General features: G+C 41.4%; 1 protein-coding gene across 1 annotated transcript; it reads right to left on the bottom strand.

Annotated features, from left to right (window-relative positions):
• Nucleotides 1-1,666: 1,666 nt before the first annotated feature.
• Nucleotides 1,667-20,841, bottom strand: ap1m3 (adaptor related protein complex 1 subunit mu 3). The gene is made up of 13 exons (XM_078108111.1): nt 20,524-20,841; nt 19,562-19,756; nt 15,164-15,320; nt 14,936-15,003; nt 14,588-14,718; nt 11,245-11,392; nt 10,055-10,181; nt 7,352-7,494; nt 6,654-6,725; nt 6,234-6,392; nt 5,282-5,407; nt 5,067-5,142; nt 1,667-3,202 (listed from the first exon to the last, which is right to left on the bottom strand). Exons 2-13 carry the CDS (start codon nt 19,601-19,603, stop codon nt 3,180-3,182), a joined length of 1,272 nt encoding a protein of 423 aa, XP_077964237.1. The 5' UTR covers nt 19,604-19,756; nt 20,524-20,841; the 3' UTR covers nt 1,667-3,179.
• Nucleotides 20,842-20,950: the final 109 nt, after the last annotated feature.

Here is a 20,950-nt window from a genome sequence, read left to right as displayed (position 1 = left end):
CTTTCACGAAAATCTGAAAACCCGGCCACATTTAAAGAAAATGTAGAAGAATCAGTCGGCAGCACAATTCCTTTGACTCTAAATCAAATTGGTGTGTAACATTTATTTATTAAAATCCCTGAAACCCTTCAGTAAAACAAAGGTTGCACATCATGTGGACTTTGATCAACTTCTGTGCACATCTTTCCAAACATCACTCATGCTTGTTTTTAGTTTACACATGAGGTTGTAGTTAAATTCTGAACTGCGTTGTCAATATGCTTCTTCATTCTTCACCAAACTATTGAATGTAAAGTATGCTGGCGATGCTGTATCGTTATCATGCAGTGTAATTTGTTTCCAGAAGAATAGAAAAATTCACATTCAAAGTAAGATGTTTCCTCTATTAACACACATTGTACACAGTGGCTGATATTGGAGGTCATTGGTGTCTGTAAAGTGTTCCCAAAGCCTTTGAGAGCTATTCCTCACTTCTCGTTATGGAAACGCCTCAGAAAATATCCTGCATTGTGTCTCATATAGTGGTATGTATGTGTGTCGGTCAGGCCTCTTTTTCCTGCCTCCACATACGCAACTGTCTATTGCCTTCACACAAAAGCGGTCACACAGTTAAAACATTGTTGGAGCGATGACGGACAGCAAGCTGCAGCACAATGCACAAGGCAGCAGCAGCCTGGGGAGGCTGGTATGGACCAGCACCGCTCTCCGTCCCTCCTCCTCTGGCACCAACACAGACGAAAGCCAGGCGGATGCTGCGCACGTAGAAATACTGTAATCCTTACTTACACAAATTGTCTTCTGACCCACGGTATAAAGAAGCAATGGCAGGTTGTGTGTCCGTGCCTGACGGTAATACGAGGTGAGCAGAGGAATGGAGGCAGGGGTCGACTGAGGAGAGACGACTGAGTGGGAGGAGAGGATTCAGAGCTCCAATTTAGACAGACAAAATGTGTTCTGCCGCAACTTATTGCAAATGAAGGATCCAAATGCATATATTTCTACTTCCATCACAGCCTGCTCATGACATATTGTTGCTACATTTACGGCCTTACATGGCGGATTAAATGGATATTCCACTAATTGTTTACACGCCGATGTGCTTAGATTAACCTAAGCGGTGGTGGACTAGTTCAACCGTGCAAACACAGCCTACCTCGGGCATCAACCTTGATTGCAGATCTTGAAAGTATCGGGAAAATTTCAACATTTATAACAATAAAGGTTTTTTGAAGAACATGACCAACCCTACCTCTAGGTGATGCATTAGTATGTTTTTTAATTATATATAATATATAACCGTTTGACTTACCCATAGCTATATGTTTTGTATTTGTGGATTAGGTTTTGTTATCTTTGGATTTAATCAAGTTCCCAGTTTCCCTGCGTTTCCAGAGATCAGCTAAGCTTGGCCAGCTGCTTCTTAATGTTTAGTAAAACAAACATGAAACCATATAAGTTTCACAATGTACCTACATTGCACTTCAAACTAAATTGCTTCCCAACTCCTAAACTCTTTTTGTTCAATCTATACGGTTAAATATGTATACATATTTTAAAGCACATCTGTAATAAGTCAAATTGTTGATATACATCAGAATATAAATTATCTATCACCATTTGTTGGAACAAATACCGCTCTTACAAGTAAAAAAAGAAAACAATAGTATTCCAAAACATACCATTTTTTTATTTCCAAATATTTCCCTTTGCTTCCTATCAACAAATAGTAGTTGATCAATTAATGAAAACACATGTGAACACATTTATTAACAACTCATTGGTGTCAGAAATGTCCTCACCTATGATAATAAAATATAATAAGACAACGATTGAAAGAAGGTTTTTGTCTTCCTTGCTGTTGGCAATGCAGCTGTAACAGAGAATGCCGATCACACCACAATCTGCTCTGCAGAGGTCAATGGGTCTTCAGTGGTCAAAGATATGAAAAAATGAGTTGTGGTTAAACAATTAGTTCAACATATTGTCAATATTCTCAAAATCCCTGCAGGTTATTTAACCTTTCACCTGCCCACTCTCCTCAAGCCCCTGTTTTGCCCTCCAAACGTTTGCCACAGGGGACGTACTAGAATATTATAAACATCAGATAGAAGTATGACAAAAGATTCTGCACCGTGCTCATTCCTTTGGTCTCTATCTCAAAGCTGCAAGCTGATTTCCAGCACAAGCACAAGGTTACAGGCCCCATGAGAGCGAGCAGACGGTATCATGTTACATTGCCAGTGCTTATGACAATATAGTTTCTTATTAATCATTGATCTGGTCGATGGTGTTAGTTTCACTGCACTGGGGATTATGTTCCCAGCACTAAAGGTGATGATACAGGCAATTTTTAAGGCATTTAATATATAATATAAAGGTTGCTACAAAACATATGCCTTTGAGAGGGAGGCGGATTAACAGCCGAGTTAAAATGTATGGGTCATAAAGTGGTTATTAAGGACAAACCATGAGCGATAAAAACGTTGCAGTTAAAGCTGCTGAATGATGTTCTAAGAAGTTGTGGAGTGGTTTAAGTCCAGCATGAAGCAAATACAATCCCAAAGGAAAAGAATAACATCCAACAGAGTGCACGGCACACTTTTGATTCAGAATAATCATGTTCCTTTGAGAAATGACGCCTCACACTTACTCTATGTTGGCACAACACGACCGTTTGGTTTGTGCGTTAGACAGTAAAAAGCTACACATCTCGGTGCACACAACGAGCATCCAAAGGATAATGCTCTGAATCCTGTGTTTTGCAGTATTTAAAAATGAGCAAAACTTGCTTCAAAATGTGTTTTCCTTCAGAATTAAGCTTCATGTTAACCTCAAGGTTAGGATCAAAAGCGAGGGAACGAGAACTTGCCAGAACCAGACGGTGTCACAAAATGATCAGTTTAGTTATTAGTATGTTTGAAAAGGATGTTCTGGAGTCCTGAGGAGCCGTTTAAAAAGTCACAGTTGACGCGACAGACTTTCCCGTCTGAGTTGAGAATGTCTTAGAGGAAGGGAGGAGGTCTCGCTTCCGTTTAGAGTAGGAAACACTTTCCTGCGTTGTCCTTCACTTGACCTCTGAGGTCCGTTGCAGACGGGGAGCCAGAGAAATAGAGGAGAGGAGAGGAGAAGACAGACAGACATAGAGAAAATATCCATTCGTCTAGCAGCGTCTGTGCCCTTTAGTTTGTCCGGAGCTGGTAATCTGCCAAGAAAGGTAACAGCAGAGCATTAACGCCGCTTTCTTCTTCTTATCGCTCCGCACATTACATTACTTTCAATGAGCCCCAATAAATCTCCAAAACAAGATTTACACAAACTATCTGGAGTGAATTCATTAATTCTCTGCTGTTTCAGACATTACTGATCATTTCACATCTATTAGTATGAATATTAGTCATACATTAATCCTAAATAGGATACATCAGAGTCAATATACTGTATGAGTCCTGTGCAATAGATACAAATCATGTTTATACTGTATGTTTTTGAATATTTTAGTAGTCACCTTTAGTTACAATTAAGGCAAATACTAGATGATATTTTTGACTTTATTTTGTTTGCTTTGGGGGCAAACCATTGTCGTGGGTTTCTGTTTAACACAATGTATTAGCTCACAGGAACAAAAATAACATTGTTGTACACATTATGATGCTTGAAAACAGCAATATTCCAGCTCTGAAGATTGAGCTGCAGTGTGATGGTGCACAATCCTCTTTGGACCACTGATCTTCTGTTATTTGTGAAGTGGTCCCTTGCTGCTGTACAGCTGGGCGGCTAAATGCCTGTTCATCCGTCATTAATAAGTCATCAGTCAGTCTACAGTATCAAGGAACTGTTTAATCAGTGGGAGTGTGTCTGCATGTGGTACAGAGTGCAATGTGATAAGCCCCGTCTTCTCTCCCCCCTCCCTCTCCATGTTGCTGATGGTAACAATAAGAGAAAGGTGATAGCATTCTCTCTGCTCCGCCCCCCCCCCCGACTTCATCACTTTGCTTTCTCCCACTCCTACTCATCTCCGCGTCTTTTCTATCTCCTTTAGCCCACTCGCTGATGTTACAAGAAGGCGGTACAGCCTCCACTGAGGGCCGCCCCTGCAGCATCGTTGCGCTTTGTGGTATCATTCAACCCGAGGCAGCCCCCCCAAACATGCCTGACAAATCACAGATCTGACGGATGTTACAGAGTCAGGTTCATTTGTCGGGCTTATGTGTTGGGCTTCCATCTAAATTAGCGTTATTGTTGAAATATACAATTGTGTGTCATCGGTCCAGAAACCAAGGATAGAGAAGTAGCTTCTACAACATATTTCAACACGTTTTAGGTAAAATCTCAAATGAGTGACTTGGGTGGCAAAAAGTCACAATTATCTTGTCTCTCTTTATGTCGGACTTGACTCTTAATGCAGAATGGTTCATTCTCAGGGCAAGTAACTCAATCTCTGGATCCTCATTCTCCCAGCTGTATAGGAACCATGTTTAAATTTGAGCAGGTGAGAACAGAACAACATCAGCTGGCCGGCTTGTAAAGTTCCACTCCTCGCCTCCTGTGTGGCATCACTCTGTGGCCCTGAGGTCATGGCTCATGGGGATGGAGCCTGGTAATGGATATGACTGATGTTGTAAAGCAAGGTTCATTCTTAGGCCACACGGTGAATAGTGATGCAGAAAGACCGATCCTCCTCACAAGGAAAACATTAGATTTAATCTTAGGGTGACCTCGGGTTGGTAAATAAAGAAAAAGCAATTCTTTTTTTTGACGTTCAGTTTAATATAGCGTGTCTATTTTTATTATGATTGTTTTATGAAATTCTCGGTAACAGTGCTTTGGAATTTGCTCTCTGAAGGAGACGCCACTTTCAAGCCGATCTCCTTGAACCAAACTTACAAAGTGCTGATGAGGCAGAGGAGTCGAGCTCTTCTGTGTTTACCTTTCAATGAAAATTCTGATATTTAGTAACAATTGTTATCTAGTGATAATTTGTAGTGTGTATATGGGCGGTAGGGTGCAGGTATGGGGGGGGGGTCCTTACAGGTGTGTGAGTATATTTCAGTGTGTTTTGTTTTCACCTCCACTTTGTGTGATGTAGCGCACCCATGGTAATGCCTGGTAACCGCTCTTCTCTATGATCTTCAGGTAACGTACCTAGAGAATACAGACAAAACAATCATAGTTATTTCACTCATTCATGCACACCAACATATATATATATATATATATATGTATATATATATATCAACATATATAAAAAGCAAGAGAATGTTTTTTAATAAAAGGGTACAACCTGAATCCCAGAAACGGTGAAATAAGGGATCTCAAAGTTAACTGTGATTGGTCTCTTTGCTTCCAGCTCGTTGCTGTCCACGCTGGGAAGCTCAAAGTGCGCTCGCATCATGTACTCCTTCCCACCCTACACGTGCATGAATGGAAAAGAGAAAATGTTCAAAAGCTGTTTATTCCGAAAGAACATTTAGAGTTCACGAAGCCTCGCAGATTATAAGTTATAATCACATCAGTCAAAGTGTGTAAATTGTTGTATGTTACATTACATTTTTCCAGCTGAGCTGTTCCCAGTTAAAACAAGTGAGAAGAGGTCAAAAAGAAACAAGTTTACAGAAACCTGTAAAGAAAAGACGCCACTGTGGATGAGTCTGTTTATCAGTCTGTTATCACAACGATCTCTGTTTCCTTGAGCCTCTATCAAACATTACAAAGTGGAGCGGAGCTCCCTGACACAACATTTTGTGTTTTATGGTGTCCGGAGGTTGATTTTGGGAGAGACACATTTGAGTCATACATTTGCAATGCGTCACCACCAGTAATGACAATTCCTAATTCTGTGTATGAAGGTGAAATCAGTTATCAGAACTGAGACTGATACCGAGCGTGTGAACGGAAGAGCACAAAATGAAGCAATGAAATGCGCGTGTGCATCATAATTCACAATAACACTTTGGTAAAGATAAGTTAATACTTGTAGAGGGAAAATACAACTTATGTTTTTGAGGTGTCATCAGTGGTGGGAAGAAGTATTCAAAATTGTCAGTTAATTAAAAGTAGCAATAGCACAGTGCAGAAGTAAGTTTTCTCATTAACAAATGTAAAAAGGGCAAAATTATGAACATCAGAAAATCTGATTTTTATTAAATAGAAGTTGAACAAACAGCCCATCACGTGCCTCTTAACAAAGCAAGTCCAATTTGGAAAGTAAAATGTGATATTTTGTAACCACTGACCGGGAAAGACTTGATGTTCCACTCCACCGCGCTCTTCTCGGGCACCCACTTGGCGCTGCCTGTGCTGGTCTTGAACTTGGGTGAGTCAGCATCACTGGGCACTGGCACCAGAATGGACACATTATTGGCAGTGGATCGGCTCTTGAACTGACTCCGGGCCTGCAAGTGAAAGAGGACACAGTTCAAATGCCGTCTGAGGCCTTTTCAATGAAGAAATATATATATTTTTTAAAAGAGCATGACAATTCAACTTCCAAGCGAGTGGTTCTTCGTCACAATGTGCACCGTGGCTCCTTAATTTAATGGACTAAATGGACTTAATGGACTAACTAAGGACCAAACGTGTTTCACTGGAGGATGAGTGGATACAGTCGTGGGTCTCTGAATGTGTGTTTGCCTTTGTTTGTCACTCATCCTTACCTTCACCTTGATCTCCACGCGGCTGTGAGAGAACTTCTCAATCACGCTCTCGATCCATATGAGAGGCTTCACCTGTCGGAGAGAGAGAGAGAGAGAAACAGTGGACAAGGTCGAAGAGGCGAGCTGAAAGAGCTGAAGTGAACATGAAGACGACACACATCAACGGTGACACGGTGGCCGGGAGGGAAGGAGAGAGAGATTGTGTTGGTACAAGGGAGACGATCCCTGCTCGGCTGGATGGATCACACACTGTAGGTTTCAGACAGAGGAGCCCGGCTCAAGCACCTTCTGGTCCATTGAGCAGCGCGTCAGGATGATTGGCAACATGCGGCTCAGCGGACCGACTGAACCGCGACTCATCTGGAAACTCTTCACCGTATTAACTGCCGTCGCAACGTGGCGTTTTTACACAAACGTTATTTCAAATGTGGTTATGATTTTGCAATATTTACTGAGGCAAGATATTTTGCAGTAGGACAATACTATCTACCGATGATGCACCATATAATAATGTTTTAAACATTAACCCCTAAATAAGAAAATCAAGCTTAACAAATACATGGCGATTTATCATTGATCAGAATGTCACATCTAATACGCGTTTTTAAACTTTAATGTGAGTCGAGTGCGGTGTGTGCTCCTGGTGTTTGTGCGTGGTGTGAGTCACAGAGGGGCGTTTGTTTGTGTGTCCGACTCACTGTGGTGTTGAGGCGGTAGGACATGAGCTCGCTCTCGCCGTCGGGGGGGATGAAAGAGATGGTGCGGTCGTTCTCGAAGCGCGACAGACGGACGCACTGATGAAACTTCACGTCCTCCAGCTCCACTGTCTTACTTTTCTCTCCTGCCACACACACACACAAACAAACAATACACACACACGGAAATACCCACACAAAAGAAAATGAATGTCTTCCACGCAGCCTTGGGGGGGAAATCAAGGTCAAGGTAATGATGACTGACAAAACATTTACTCAATCCCTCGCACATACACACCCACACAAACACAAACAATATTGTAATACACGACAGAAAGAGATGAAAAAAATAATACATTTAGTTATTGTTTTACTGTGCAATAAATCTGCTCACTACACAAATGCAGGTCACGTATGATGGTCTTATTTTGTGAAACACACCTACAGTCTTTATGCCGATGCAATGTCACCCCCACTATGGAGTATACTATTTAGTGATATGACATTCACAGTCATTTGTCACTTGAGGTTTAAAAACGTGCCGGATATCCGTCACTTTTCTAGATCGACACCAAATGATTTATTCAATTAGCGCTCGACTCATTTTCTGTTTGTTTCAAATAGCATAAGGCTGCTACAGACCTTTCCAGACAATTCCTCCAAACGATGGAGCCAGTGTGCAGCGCTGTTGAAATGGGCCTTTAGAAACGCAACCTCTGTAATGGTGGCATTTGCAGTCTGCTGGAGAAAGCCTCCGTCTCTGTGGTTAATGGTGGGTGCTGAAATGACTGAGGGCCTTTGGGCCTTCAACCAAATCCCCCACTCAACAGCGAACTTTAAGCTTGGATCACCTGCTCTGAAAGCAATCGTGGACCAGCACTGCTGGAGGGAGGACCGGTGTGTATTTACGTATGCGGCTTCCCTGTCCATTGTTCTCTCTCTCTCTCTCTCTCTCTCTCTCTCGCTCCGGTGTGTGTACGTGCATTGGTTTATGCATAGCTTCTTCCCACTTGCTTGTTCCTCTATTGATTATACTTCGGTGTGCGTTTGTGCGGGTGTGTCGGGTGTGTGACATTTCCTCATGCCTGGGAGGGGCCTGGCCCGAGGTCCGGTCCGGGGAGAGCAAAGCACTCTTGGACAAGCAAAGTGGGAAAGCCCTCTAGAGCATTTTCTCTCTCCTATTTCGGTTTGGCTTCATGTCAGTAGCAAACACGCCTGCATGCAGCGGTATCAAGACAACAGGAATGAAAGGTCATATGGGACACTGTTACAGACAGGACCTCAGGGGCCGGAAGAAGAGACAGGTGTGTGTGTGTGTGTGTGTGTGTGTGTATGTACATGCCAGGTGGGGATTGAAGTTGCATCACTGTCCCCTGTGGTTCACCTTCAGGGCTGATGTAATATACAGCAGAGAGGAAACAGCTAAAATGCTAAATATTTCTTGGTTCCACCTTTTGAAATGTGTAGAGACGGGAAACGGTGCTATAATGGAAAATATCTGCATTTCGAAATAAGTCATTCAAAGATGTGACCTTGGGGCGTTTTTCAAACCTCTTAGAGATTCATCTCAGGGACATGTGACCAGATTTAGACACGGACATTTTACAAATGATCCGATATTTCAGTGAAAAGTGTTTGTCATGTCTGACTGATTTCTCAAAAGGGCTTTTTGAGGACGAGTTTGAATGCAACTTGCATTAGATTTTTCAGTTTCGTTCATTGACAACGCTGGACTCTTTCCAGCAGAGGGCAGTGTTACATTACTTATGCCCCTTCTCACGTTTTGGAAGAAAACTCGCTGTGATAAAATGTGCTGATCTGGGATGACTGCGAAATGATATGTAAAACTGCTGAGGATGAAAGGACGAAGCATATTTTAATATTTATTTGAACAGTCAGCTCGAGTGTGTTTCTTGCTGTATCTGTCGGCGTGTAAGTTTGATCCTTATTTCAGATGATTGTTTCTGATGTTTTTTTTTCCCAGACTGCAAAACACAGCAGGGGGAAAGTGGGTTGCAAACACAGGATATCCACAGACCCTCACCTTTCATCTGCAGGCCTGTAGCCTGGGGGGGTGGGGGGATTAACTGAGAGGCAAAGAGGCTAGACAGTGATGGAGCCTTTCCCCTTCAGTAACAGTTGTAGGGGGGGAATAAATGAAGGCAGGAGAGAGGAGGGAAAAGAGGGAGATAAAATGAGGAGGGAGAAGGGGGGCTGCAGGAATAGACAAGCAGGGATGTAACAGTGGGAGACGTTATTGGAAGAAATTGGGAAAGCGGGGAAGAGAAGGAGGGGAAGGAGAGGGAGGATGAAAGCTAAGCCGAGAGAGGGGGATTTGCGAGACGGCGGTTTAGACAGAGGAAGGAGGGGAAAGTGGGAGCCTGTCGGCGAGTTCAAGGATAGTGCTCCACCATCACCCCGTAGCACCTTTACAATTAGATTTGTTGCCATTTCAGCATTACTCTACCAGGCTTTTGAAAGCAAATTCGTAAAATATCTTTAATTTAAAATGCGATAAAACGTGTTGACAGTAAATATTGTCACCAGCGGTGACATGTAGAAAATATTTAGAATATACCAAGTGCAACTGAACGGGTGGAAGGAGTCCAATTCATTTTCACTTCGCTGCCCACGTGACTCTAGCGCTTCCTCCTTTTTCAGCATTCGAGACATGTGTGACACCGAGGATGACTCACTGTTACTTACTGCCTGTTATTTCAAACAGCACTTTGTCGTTGAGGCCCAGTCTGAGTTCAGGCATCCCCGAGAGGACTACTTTCAGCTTAACGTTGCCCACGATTTCGCTCTGCAGGACGCTGCCATTCGCGCTCACCTATAGACGGAGAAAGGCACGACTTTTTAACAAGGGAAGTGTTGATTCACGCAGTGTCTATCACCTTCAGACCCGCGTGTGCACAGAGTTTACTGAAAGTACACATTCTATAGTTATACAATACAGATCAGCGGCAGCCAACTGAAAGAGTGCCAGCTTGGTGCTTGAGAAATGTAAGCGAGGTGTTGATGAGGCTGAAGAACTAGAAAGCTTCTTAAAAAGTCCTGTGTCACAGTCACAGAAAAGGAAGTGGCAACACCTCATTAGTTTCACTTTGGCTCTGAGAAACCCGCCACTGTGCGTTGAGTCGTCTGGGAGATGTTAACAATAGAAGAACGCATGTTCATGTATTCATGGCCGTTCAGTTTCTTAAGCTGCACGAGACCTGAGCTCTTGTCTGTATTCTCAGATTAGAAATATAAAATACTCCTCTAAATGAGTTCATTATGTAGCCAAATAAGATCACATGATCTCATAATCAGGGATTACACCTTTGTTTTTAGTATTGCTGAACAAAATTTGGTCAGACATTGGCCAATATAACTATAAATAACAATAGACCATTTATTTATTACATTTGAGTAAACATTGATGTTATTAGTATTCTTTTATTTCTAAAGGCAATCACTGAGTAATCAGTATTTCATACAATAATGTCTAATGTTTCACAGAGCGTGTTCAAATGATAAAATCACTTTTTGAGTATTATTTCTGACTAATATATTTTGTCATTCAAGCTTTGAACTTTGGTACCGTAAAGTCACTCCTCACTGCACACAATGGAGAAACGTAAACACCACAAAATGTTATATTGAAAAGGAATAAAGGTTGTTGTTATCAGAGACTGTTTCCTGAGCAATTCAATTCAAGGAAAGCGACTGTTTAGAGTGGAAATTTGCCAGAGTTATGACAAATATACTGACGAACTCACGTGGCATCAACACAGGACTTCTTTTAAAAAGTAAAAAAAGCAAACATTCCGGATACAATTATAAGATTTGCAAGTAAAAAAAAAAAATCTGGGTTGTGTGTGACTGAAAAATATGATAAAGATTGTGCTCACCAGTAGATTTACTGACTCAATGACATCCATGAAGACTTCGTTCTTCCTGTACTTGATGCCCTCTGACCGCCAGGACACGGCATTAGTGACGGTGGCTGGAGGTCTCGGAGCTCCGATATCTAATTTATGACCCTGCTGGGTGATGTACCTAAAAGAGACAACGGCACAGAAATGCAGTGACATGCGTCAAAGTGTTTTTTAATCAGTCTGTGGTCCTGCTGAGCGGGACCCCTGCATGCACGCGAGGGCAGAGTCCTCATTGAGAGGCTTCAAACAGAGATGGAATTTGCAGTTTTAAAGAAATACCCCGAGATATTTATGAACAACAACCTGGAAATTACAACACACCCATATGTTCATCACACTGCATGACTTAAAATAAATAACCAATTCTATTGCAAGAAAGTGGCTAATTATGTATGGAAGAAGATTAATCGAGGATGTGATTGGCAATTGGAGATTGATAGACATTTCTTGTGACTGAAGCCAAAGGTAATATGACTTACATGCATTTGTTAGATGATACTAAAGTAAAGAAGTGTTGATTGGGTAAATGGACATCAAGCATCAAGTATATTAAAGAGGAGTAAGCAACAAGGAAATGCCACAACAGCTTTAAGGTGTGGATGTTTCTAACATTGGAACATGTCTCCCTCCTTTAACTCTACATGCATCCATTTGATCCGTTGCTGATATAATTGTATTGGTTGGTGCAATCAGTAATAAGTGTAAGTGCCCCAGCCTTAGATTTGGCAAAATACTTTGTCTCTATGGTTTTGAATACTACTACTAGTACTTTAAACATGTTTTTAGGAATATTTAGAAATATAATATAATATAATAATTAATTTTTTTATTGGGCATTTACTAAAAATAACCTTTCGACCAAAAAACAATTTCCTAAATTAACTGGGGCGGGCAATTCAACAAAACAGTAAAAGTAACAGTAAAAACGTTGTGAATTAGCACTGTGGACCTGCACTTAAACCTGGAGTAGCGGCTAATATTTACAAAATGACCGGATGTAGACGCGTGTACCTCAGATCTGCTTAACATTAACTTCCATCAATTTCCATCAAATAAAGAATGTGCGCAACTGTTTCAAACGGCTAACCTAAATAAAAAGCCACGCGTCGACAATGATCTAATCTGCGCTGTATCTAAGGCAATGTGCCGCGTCATTCTCTCTGACCTCTTTTCTTCCCCGTTTCCACCTTTTTTTAATTGTTCCTCAACTTATCTTCTACTCTAAATGCCTGAACATTTCCACCCAGAATCAATCACATACTGACCCAATGTTCCACACAAGTCTGCTCTCCTCAAGCCCAAAGTTTCTAATAATTCCATCTACATAACTTTAAACATACACCTGTTTTGTGGTGGTTTCTATACGCAAACTGTGCCGTCTCAAAAAGATCTGTGTGTAACAAAGCGTGTGAAGTTGAAATGACACAGAGGACAAAATACTACTTTTGGAATTACATTGTGATTGTGATTTCTACAACATATTTATTTAGATGGTCCTTCTTTTCTTGACTAAATAGAGCGACAGGAATGGAATCTGTGTTCCATATGCTGTTTCTAATTTAAGAGAAGGGTTGCAGGAAGTTATTCACAGGTCAAACAGCAACGGTATTAATAATGTATCTTACTCCAGACTTGCACTGTGCTCCTGGTAACCACAAATACAAAAGTCTTGTTTTGTGACATTAATTCAACCATTCAAAGTATATGAACTCCAAATATATATAAATTATACTAAACCAGATTTCTTAATTGAAATGACTAATAACGTTCTTTCCTTCTTTTCATTGACTTTATCTAAACTTGTAATAACAGTTGTTATTAGTGCTCATTGCAACATTGACCAATCATTATCTTTTAAGTTGATATGGATCTATGGATCAGTACTAAGTTTTGTTTCCTTTCACCAGTAAAGCCAATATTTTGGTGCTGTGCATAAAGTGCACAGTGATCAGTACAAGTGTACGTTTCTTATCTAATGTCAATGGAAAGGAGTGCTTGATAAACATGTTTTAGATTGATTGACAGATTAAGGCTCACTGTCGTCTCTAGTTTTCTGTCCCAGTTCCTCCCACTTAGAGGTTCCTAAAGGCGTGTTGACACGCCGAAGTCTGAAGTCTGCTGAAAGATATAAAGCGGCGGCTACGGGGCTGAGGTCCACTGTGGGTTGTTTTGTTGCTCTGGTGTTTGTTCGTTTTGTTTGTGATTCTCTTTAGAAATGCTAATGAAAGGATCTTGAAGCGGGGTTTTGGTATATTAGCATAACAATGTCAATCACAACAAACACACATGCACGAAGGTTCCTACAAAGACACACACATGAACAGAGTCACATGTATCCCTGCAGTCTCACTTGCTCGCTCTTTTGCATCCTCCCACGCATGCACACAGCATGCATCACGCAGAGAGAGAGAGAGAGAGTCACAGTGCACGTCTGTATGTGTAAAGGGGCAAAAGGGGGCGCGTGCACGCGCGAGAAAGAAATGACTTCTGTGCGTCTCCTCGGAGAAGAGACAAGGTTTTCTGTCTCAGAGTCTAGAGTGTGTCCAGCTGACGGTGTCATTGTGTGTGAGTGCCAATAGGAGCCTGGTAATTATCAGCACTATTCAGACACCAAACACACACACACAGTCCGCAGCACGCAGAAAGAATCAATCACATACTCTAAGATCGCATTTTAGACATCAAAATACTAAGCGATGCATCGCAAACGTTTTAAAATATAAGTTCGCCGTTAATTAGAAGGAAGGCTGATCATGTACACACAGAACCCACGTCATCATGCAAACAGAAAGTTGAGTCTTTCTCTGGAAACAAATTCCTCTCTGAGGAGCCAAATGAGGGAAAAGCACAACCACGCTGTGTACACCATGAACACAAAAACCTCTGGACATGAAGATTAATGGTTGTTCCAGTTAATTTCACTTGCTGAATAGTTGCCTCATCATCGCTTTACTTGCCGGCTGTTTTTTGTTGAAAGATGAAACAACCAATAAAGCAAAAGGCACTTCAAACTCCCGCCCATGCTGGTCTATGACAGAACTAAATAAACTGCTGTTATCTCGCTGTGAAGCTTGAATGTTTTCTTTACTGATTAATGATTCGGTGTCCATTTGAACTCATGCGGTACCATTTAAATCAGACCGAATGGCCACGAGGCAGTACGGCCTTCCGAAAGTAAAACATTAACTTAATATCAGCCGGATTGATGTAACCGTTAAAATCCCTGACTACAGTGCCAACAAACAAAAACGATTCAAGTGTTGTCAACTGTTATGTACATGAACTGTTTCTCTTTTAAGGAAATCCTTATTCTTACTCTTGTAGAATCTTGCTGTCGGTTGTCTGAGGGAAACCGAAGTCCATCACTTCGTCCATCAGCTCGTACACCGTCACAAAATTGTCCCGAATGCTCTCCTCCTCGAGCTCCTTAAAGTACTCCTTAAATACCTTCAGGACACATACAGACATAAGCAGCCGTTAAACACAGCATTTTATATCATAGCTTCTATTCAATAATCGAGTGGATTGTTTTTCATTGTGTTTTGGTGGGAAAAGTACACATTTATACCATCGGCTTCACAATGCTCAGCATCGGATAGATACTGTACAGCCACAAAAACATGAATAGGTGATAAAGTGAAGAAAAGAATAAGAGGTTAAATACCTGTACGATTTTATAAAGGAAGGAGTACACCAGGGAAGCGTTTGCATTCTTCTTTGTCATCGCCACCACTGAAGAACAGACTGTTAAGAAATAACTGTACAACTACCGAATTGACAGGAATAAGAGTGAAATATATATATATATATATATATGTATATGTGACAAACGTGCATTCTACCGCCAGTGGTTATGAGATGAAAGCAAATCATACGTTTCTAAAGTGGATACAGTAAAGGTTGCTGTGTTTGATCCACAGGAAGTGTGAGGAACCACGGCTGATGAGAGGCGCCATCTCAGCCTCCTCTTCTCTCTTCATCAGCATGGGCATGAAGTGGTCAATCTCATTCATGTCCATGTTGCCCATGTAGTTACGGCAGATTAGCACCTGGACGCGCACAAACAAAATAACAGACAGAAGACGTAACTAAATGACGAATGCCGCCCCTTCTTAACACCAACAGCAGCTAATGCAGACTTGATAATAGTTCCTGAGTTTCTAAGGTTAACACGCAAAGGGGTCGGACTAGCAGCATGGCCATGACAACACTGAAATATCTCATCAATTGCCCAAAGGTTGAGTGCGGATCCCACTGATCTCCTGACGCATCCTTCGATGCCACCATGAAAGAAAGGTTTCGAGTGAAAAAGCAACCATTATTAAAAAGAATGCCATAACATTTTGTCCATACACAGACATAACAATCTTGTCACAGTCGTTATTATTGTCTTTCACCTTCAATGAGTCAAAATATTTGGTTTAAAACAAAATAACTGCAAAACTAATTGCATTTTCATCAACCTCAACCGTACTTTGTCTTAAATGCCAATAGAGCGCTGCAAGAATGACCCATAAAACCCAGACATTAGTTAACATGTTGGGACTTCCGGTTCTCTTGTATCAAAGTCAATGGGTTTTGTTAGATGCCTGAAATAAGGTCCATGGTGAACACGAGCTGAAGACATTTCAACATTTTCACTATTGATCAAGTGTAACATGGAGGTTTACATTGTAGATGTGTGTTTCCTTACAGCCACTTTCTATTGAATACTCATCTATGTTATTGAGTCCTGGCATTTTCCAGTTGGGCTGTGAACAAAGGTCTAAAAAGAGGGAGAACCTGTTTGTAATAAAAGGTGGCTGTGGGCTTGTAAATACAGGCAGCTGGCTGTCAACGAATTCAGCCTTTCCCCAATTCTCTGGTGACCTTTTGTCTTTCGAGACTAGTGTTAACAGGAAATCTTGATATTTAATGGCTGAATGAGCAGCAACCAGCTGCAAGTTTTAGAAGAGAAGGCCTCTGTAGGTGAATCCAAGAGACTCACTGACTAAAAAGTCACAACAATCAGTGGATCAACAGAACCAGTAATACGCACATGCGATTTACACAAAAAGTGATTACCAATAAACATTTAACAGAATTGACAGAAACAAAATCCTAAAAAACTCCTGAGATTCACTTAATTTAGCCGCGAGAAGAAGACGCACACCTTCCGAATATCAAGAGGAGCACACACACACACACACGCGCGCGCAATGAAATCCGGACACAGATTGAAATGAGGAGGGAGATCAAAGCTGCTGCGCTTGAGGCATCTGGATTACACACACATGTACACAATGTCTGCCCGCTTTCTTCAAAAGAAGTCTATTGAACAGAGGTCACACAAGGGCGCACACAACAAAGGCAGGAGGAAATAAGAAATAAACAAAAAGGAAATGCCAAGAATGTGAAGTTATCTTTGAGGGAATAAAGGATATGAACAGGCCACGGCTCGGCGTCTGTGAGACGAGACAGGGTGAAGAGTTCAAAGGTCACCTGAGACACAGAATGAGGTAAGACAAAAATGTGCAACCCTGGAGACCCATGGAAAGATATCCAGAGATTTGGGAAGTAAACTTTGCTGAAAAAAAACATATATATGTGCACGTATTAGTAATGTTGCAATTGTTGTGATACGAAGGGATTTGCTGTATTGACGAAATGGGATGTTTTTATTGTATCGGATGAGAACAAAGGGGATTTTCCACAGCTGGATTATGAGGCCTAAATGTTTAATCAATAATTGTTGAATCATTAATAAACTAATGCAATGGTTCAAAACAACATGCTCATCCACGACCCGTACAGCTCTTAATGAGCACCTAAAGAACAGAAACCGAGCATATTGGTCCAAAAGTTTCGAAGAGAAGAGCCCCGATGTCGCTAGCCGTGCACAGTAATGCGCACAAACTTGAAATGTATGAGTGGGGAGACTAGTTTCTGTACTAGCAGGACTGCAGGGAATCACAGGGACACCTTATGAAAAAGAAGTCACACATTTGTTGTTAACTGCTCCATTATGCTGCTCATTGTCACTCTGCTGATTTGTGTTTTTCTTCCAGAGAGCTGATTTCTGGATGTGAGGATGACAGTGAGTAGTTATTCACATCGCATCCATTGACTTTACATCGTGAATGAGGCTGCAAGCTGTGACGAATATGGCTTTGCTGCAATCACAACGGTTGTTCTACCTACAGGATATTTAAGAGTCAACACATCATTGACCTTTCGTCAGCTGGTTTGAATGTGTGTCAGTTACACACCCGTTTTGAAAAGGAAAACATCAGATAGCGTTGTTTACTCAGCAGAGGCAGAAACTCTTCAAACAGAAACACCTCACACCAACAGTTAGAGTATTTTAAGCCGAGCGCAGCTACTCAATAATCCAGGTCTCATTACATTCTACTGTGTCTTAAGACACCGTACTGTGTAATATATACTTCCCTCCATTGGGCTGATTGTGTATAGCTCAGAAGTTTTGTGTAACAACAAGTAAAGGTGTAATAGAATGAGGGTTGCAAAGGGGCGGAAGATTTCCGGGAACTTTCCATGCAAAGTTTTTTTACAGTTCCTTACAGACCTTTTACAGCAGTGAGAGTAGGATGTGTCCACACAGCAAGTACACCATCACCTGCATTATTCACGGCGGTTGGGGTCCATTCAAAAAGCGCGAGTTGGGCAACTTATCATAAATAAAAGTAATTACTGCAAATAAAAGGCTGAGCAATAAAAAAATCATTCGAAACTATATTTCAAAGACGTATGGAATGCAGCACATGCTGTGTTTCTTTACAAATGATGTAGCGAGCTATTATTGCTGTTACCCGACGTGATCAAATACGGCAAATGAAAGTATTCCTCCATCACATGTGCAGGGCATTCTTCCATCACATCCACCCTACAGCAGGGCTATTGAGGCCACATTACTGACAAGGTAAACGCAGTTAAATTACCCCCAAATTTACAGCGTATTCTTTTTAATTACTGTATATTCCCGTTATTCCCATACATATTCCATTTCACTCTAATGTTGAGGAATGTGCACTGTTCCTGCAAAACAAATGAACTGAAAATAGAAAAACATGATTTGTTGGACGATTACTGCATGCCTAAACTTTTAAATAGCACACTTTTATGCTTGTAGCTAATGAAATATGCTGCTCTCTCTGATTACAACCCCCAAATGTTGCTGGGAACAAATGATGCCACGCTGACTTCAAGGGAGGAAGTGGAAACTTGTTCTGTTGTAGTAGATTTTTAATTAGAGTACTGCAGCTGATCAGGACTAGAATGGAAAGGAAGGTAAAGAGCTGCTGAATTGCCGCAGGGCACAGACAGATTGAACACATTGAATCCACACAATCACACATGCAGGCTATGAAGGATCGATCCTTTGCCCCGATGGGTATAATTAGGCTTACGGCTTCTACGTGCTTTTCACATGTAAAACCGGATTAATAGGGAAGAAGTAGTTCAAATGCAAGTGTTTTTAGTTTCTTCTATTCGCCCTATAACGCAGAATACATCGAACAATTCAAGTTCATTTCAGAAAATGTTATTTTTCTAATACTATTGATGACAAAACTGAGGATTGTCTTCCTTTCCATTAAACTATCTGTTATTTTCTAAATGTATAGTCAAGGCAATAAATATTCTAATTGTTTGTTTTGTCAGTAACAGCTCATAAGCTTAGTAAAAATACATGACATGAATTGATGGTTGATGAATCGTTAGTAAGCGAATCTGTAACACAACTAATGCGGAGGCTTCTGAAGGTGAACTCAACACCGTTGAGTGTTGAACGGCTGCTTTGGACAAAACAAGCCGCTTTCTTTCCGACACCGACGAGAATGATGGACGGATTAGTGGTTGTTCTGTTTGATTATTACGCTCTCAACGACGTTTAGCAAAGTCTCATGTTAAAATCCCCCCCCCCAAAAAAAAAAAACGTTTTAAAGATGAGGAAGCAATTTGGGCTATAATGTTAAATTAATATTAAGTAAGCCACTTTTTTATTTTTAAAGGATAACCAAATTAGTGCATAGTGTTGCAGGGTTTGCAATCGGACGCACGGAGCGGCGCTGCGCGCGGAACGAGTCGGGCCAGTCGAGCCTCTCCTCGCGCGTGAGTGCGCATTCAGGAAATGCGAGCGTGATCCTACCCAACAGGTGCACTCCATTCACCATCAAACACAAGGCGATTCATGGATATAACGCATGCTGATACACTGTCGCACAGCAGGTGTTGTGTTCTTAAAGCCCCGATGGCAACTTTACCAACAAGTCGCCACAAAAGTTCGCCTCACCTTTCCCTTCAGGTCGAGGATAAATATTGCCGACGCCGACATCTTGGTGGAGAACGGTCCTCGAGGTGGAACAGCTAAATGATGTGAGTCTGCAGTCAGATGCGGGGTCACTCAAAGGGGATACGCTCCCATCACCCTTCTTCCTCCTCCTCTCCTCCTCCTCTCTCTTCAGTCGCTGCGTTTCTTTTCGACTCGCTGCGGAAGCATCAAGTTAGCTGTTGTAAACTGAGCGGTAACTTCCTGCGGTTAGTGACACATCTTAATTCACCCAACATTACCAATAGTGAGCCAACACACACACACACACACACACACACACACACACACACACTGGTGTTTATGTTGTATCCAATAGCCCATGTTTAATGTATTTAAGTAGCTACTACCCAACAGTATGCAGTTAAAAGTGTGTTAAGTTCAATCTTAACATTTTGAAATTCAATTTGAGTTATGAGTAACAATAGTGGAAATCAAATAGCCTAGTCAATCTCTAGTAAAATAACTTTTCTAGAGTCCAAACTATAAGTCTACATTTTACGAGAAGTCTGATAATGCAGACATTGTACTTGGAATGAAGCACTATTTGTATACTGCTGTTATTACCAGGTAGGTTATCTGTGCCTACTTAAAGGGTCTCAACACTACGCCTTCCACTTTAAAACGTTCACGTTATAAAATCCAGCTGTAGAATGTAATCCCTTTAGTATGTTAACACTAAAGTGGTTGGTTTATTATTATGAATAATCCTTCGACAAGAGCACATTTAGCGATCGTCTTCAAAACATTATCTTTAAAACTATCGGCAATAGTAGTCCTATTGTTATCCATAATAATACATCATAATGCATTTCGTTTGTATTATTAATTGCTTGTTTAATGTGTAGTTGAGTAAAAGCATCAATTGTACATTACTTCATCTACTTACTTAGTTAAACTGCCAATTAAACTGGATTTATACGAACCCCGATACGAATATTGGTCTTTTATTTTGAAGGCAGCGTCAGTGTTGTTCCGGTTTCGCTTTGCCTCGTTTGCGTGAGCTTGACGCGCCGTGTTTCCGGGTTAGAAGCCTCGCCTGGCAGCCTCACCGGACCTGTCAGACCGCTCTTATCAGCTGGACGGTCTCTTTGGGAGACTCAGTGTCACCAGTAATCCCGCTTGTTGATACCAGTGTGGTCAAGGTTTAAAACCAGAGGTAAGTGTGCTGTTCCTAGTTGTAAAAAAACAACGTGGCCAAAAAAACAGTACTTGACAATCTGCAGACAATCCAGGCACTGATGTTTCTCGATCGTATTGAGCTCGCGCAGTTTCCCATGTGGGACCCGACCACGTGATGAGTAGGCCTGTACAGTCAGAATGAAGAGCTAAATTTAAACACCACAAAACATT

This window comes from Gasterosteus aculeatus, chromosome 8, assembly GCF_964276395.1.
Source record: "Gasterosteus aculeatus chromosome 8, fGasAcu3.hap1.1, whole genome shotgun sequence".
Taxonomy (NCBI): Eukaryota; Metazoa; Chordata; class Actinopteri; order Perciformes; family Gasterosteidae; genus Gasterosteus; species Gasterosteus aculeatus.
This window is presented reverse-complemented; position numbering and strand designations above follow the sequence as displayed.

Bases quoted from the DNA above. Each gene is read 5' to 3' on its own strand.
- ap1m3 (XM_078108111.1), bottom strand. From the start codon at position 19,603: ATGTCGGCGTCGGCAATATTTATCCTCGACCTGAAGGGAAAG. The intron at 5,408-6,233 runs GTCAGTGGTTAC...ATGCACGTGTAG, and splicing joins GGAACATCAAGTCTTTCCCG to GGTGGGAAGGAGTACATGAT. The intron at 3,203-5,066 runs GTGAAAACAAAA...CTTTCTTGGCAG, and splicing joins CTACATCACACAAAGTGGAG to ATTACCAGCTCCGGACAAAC.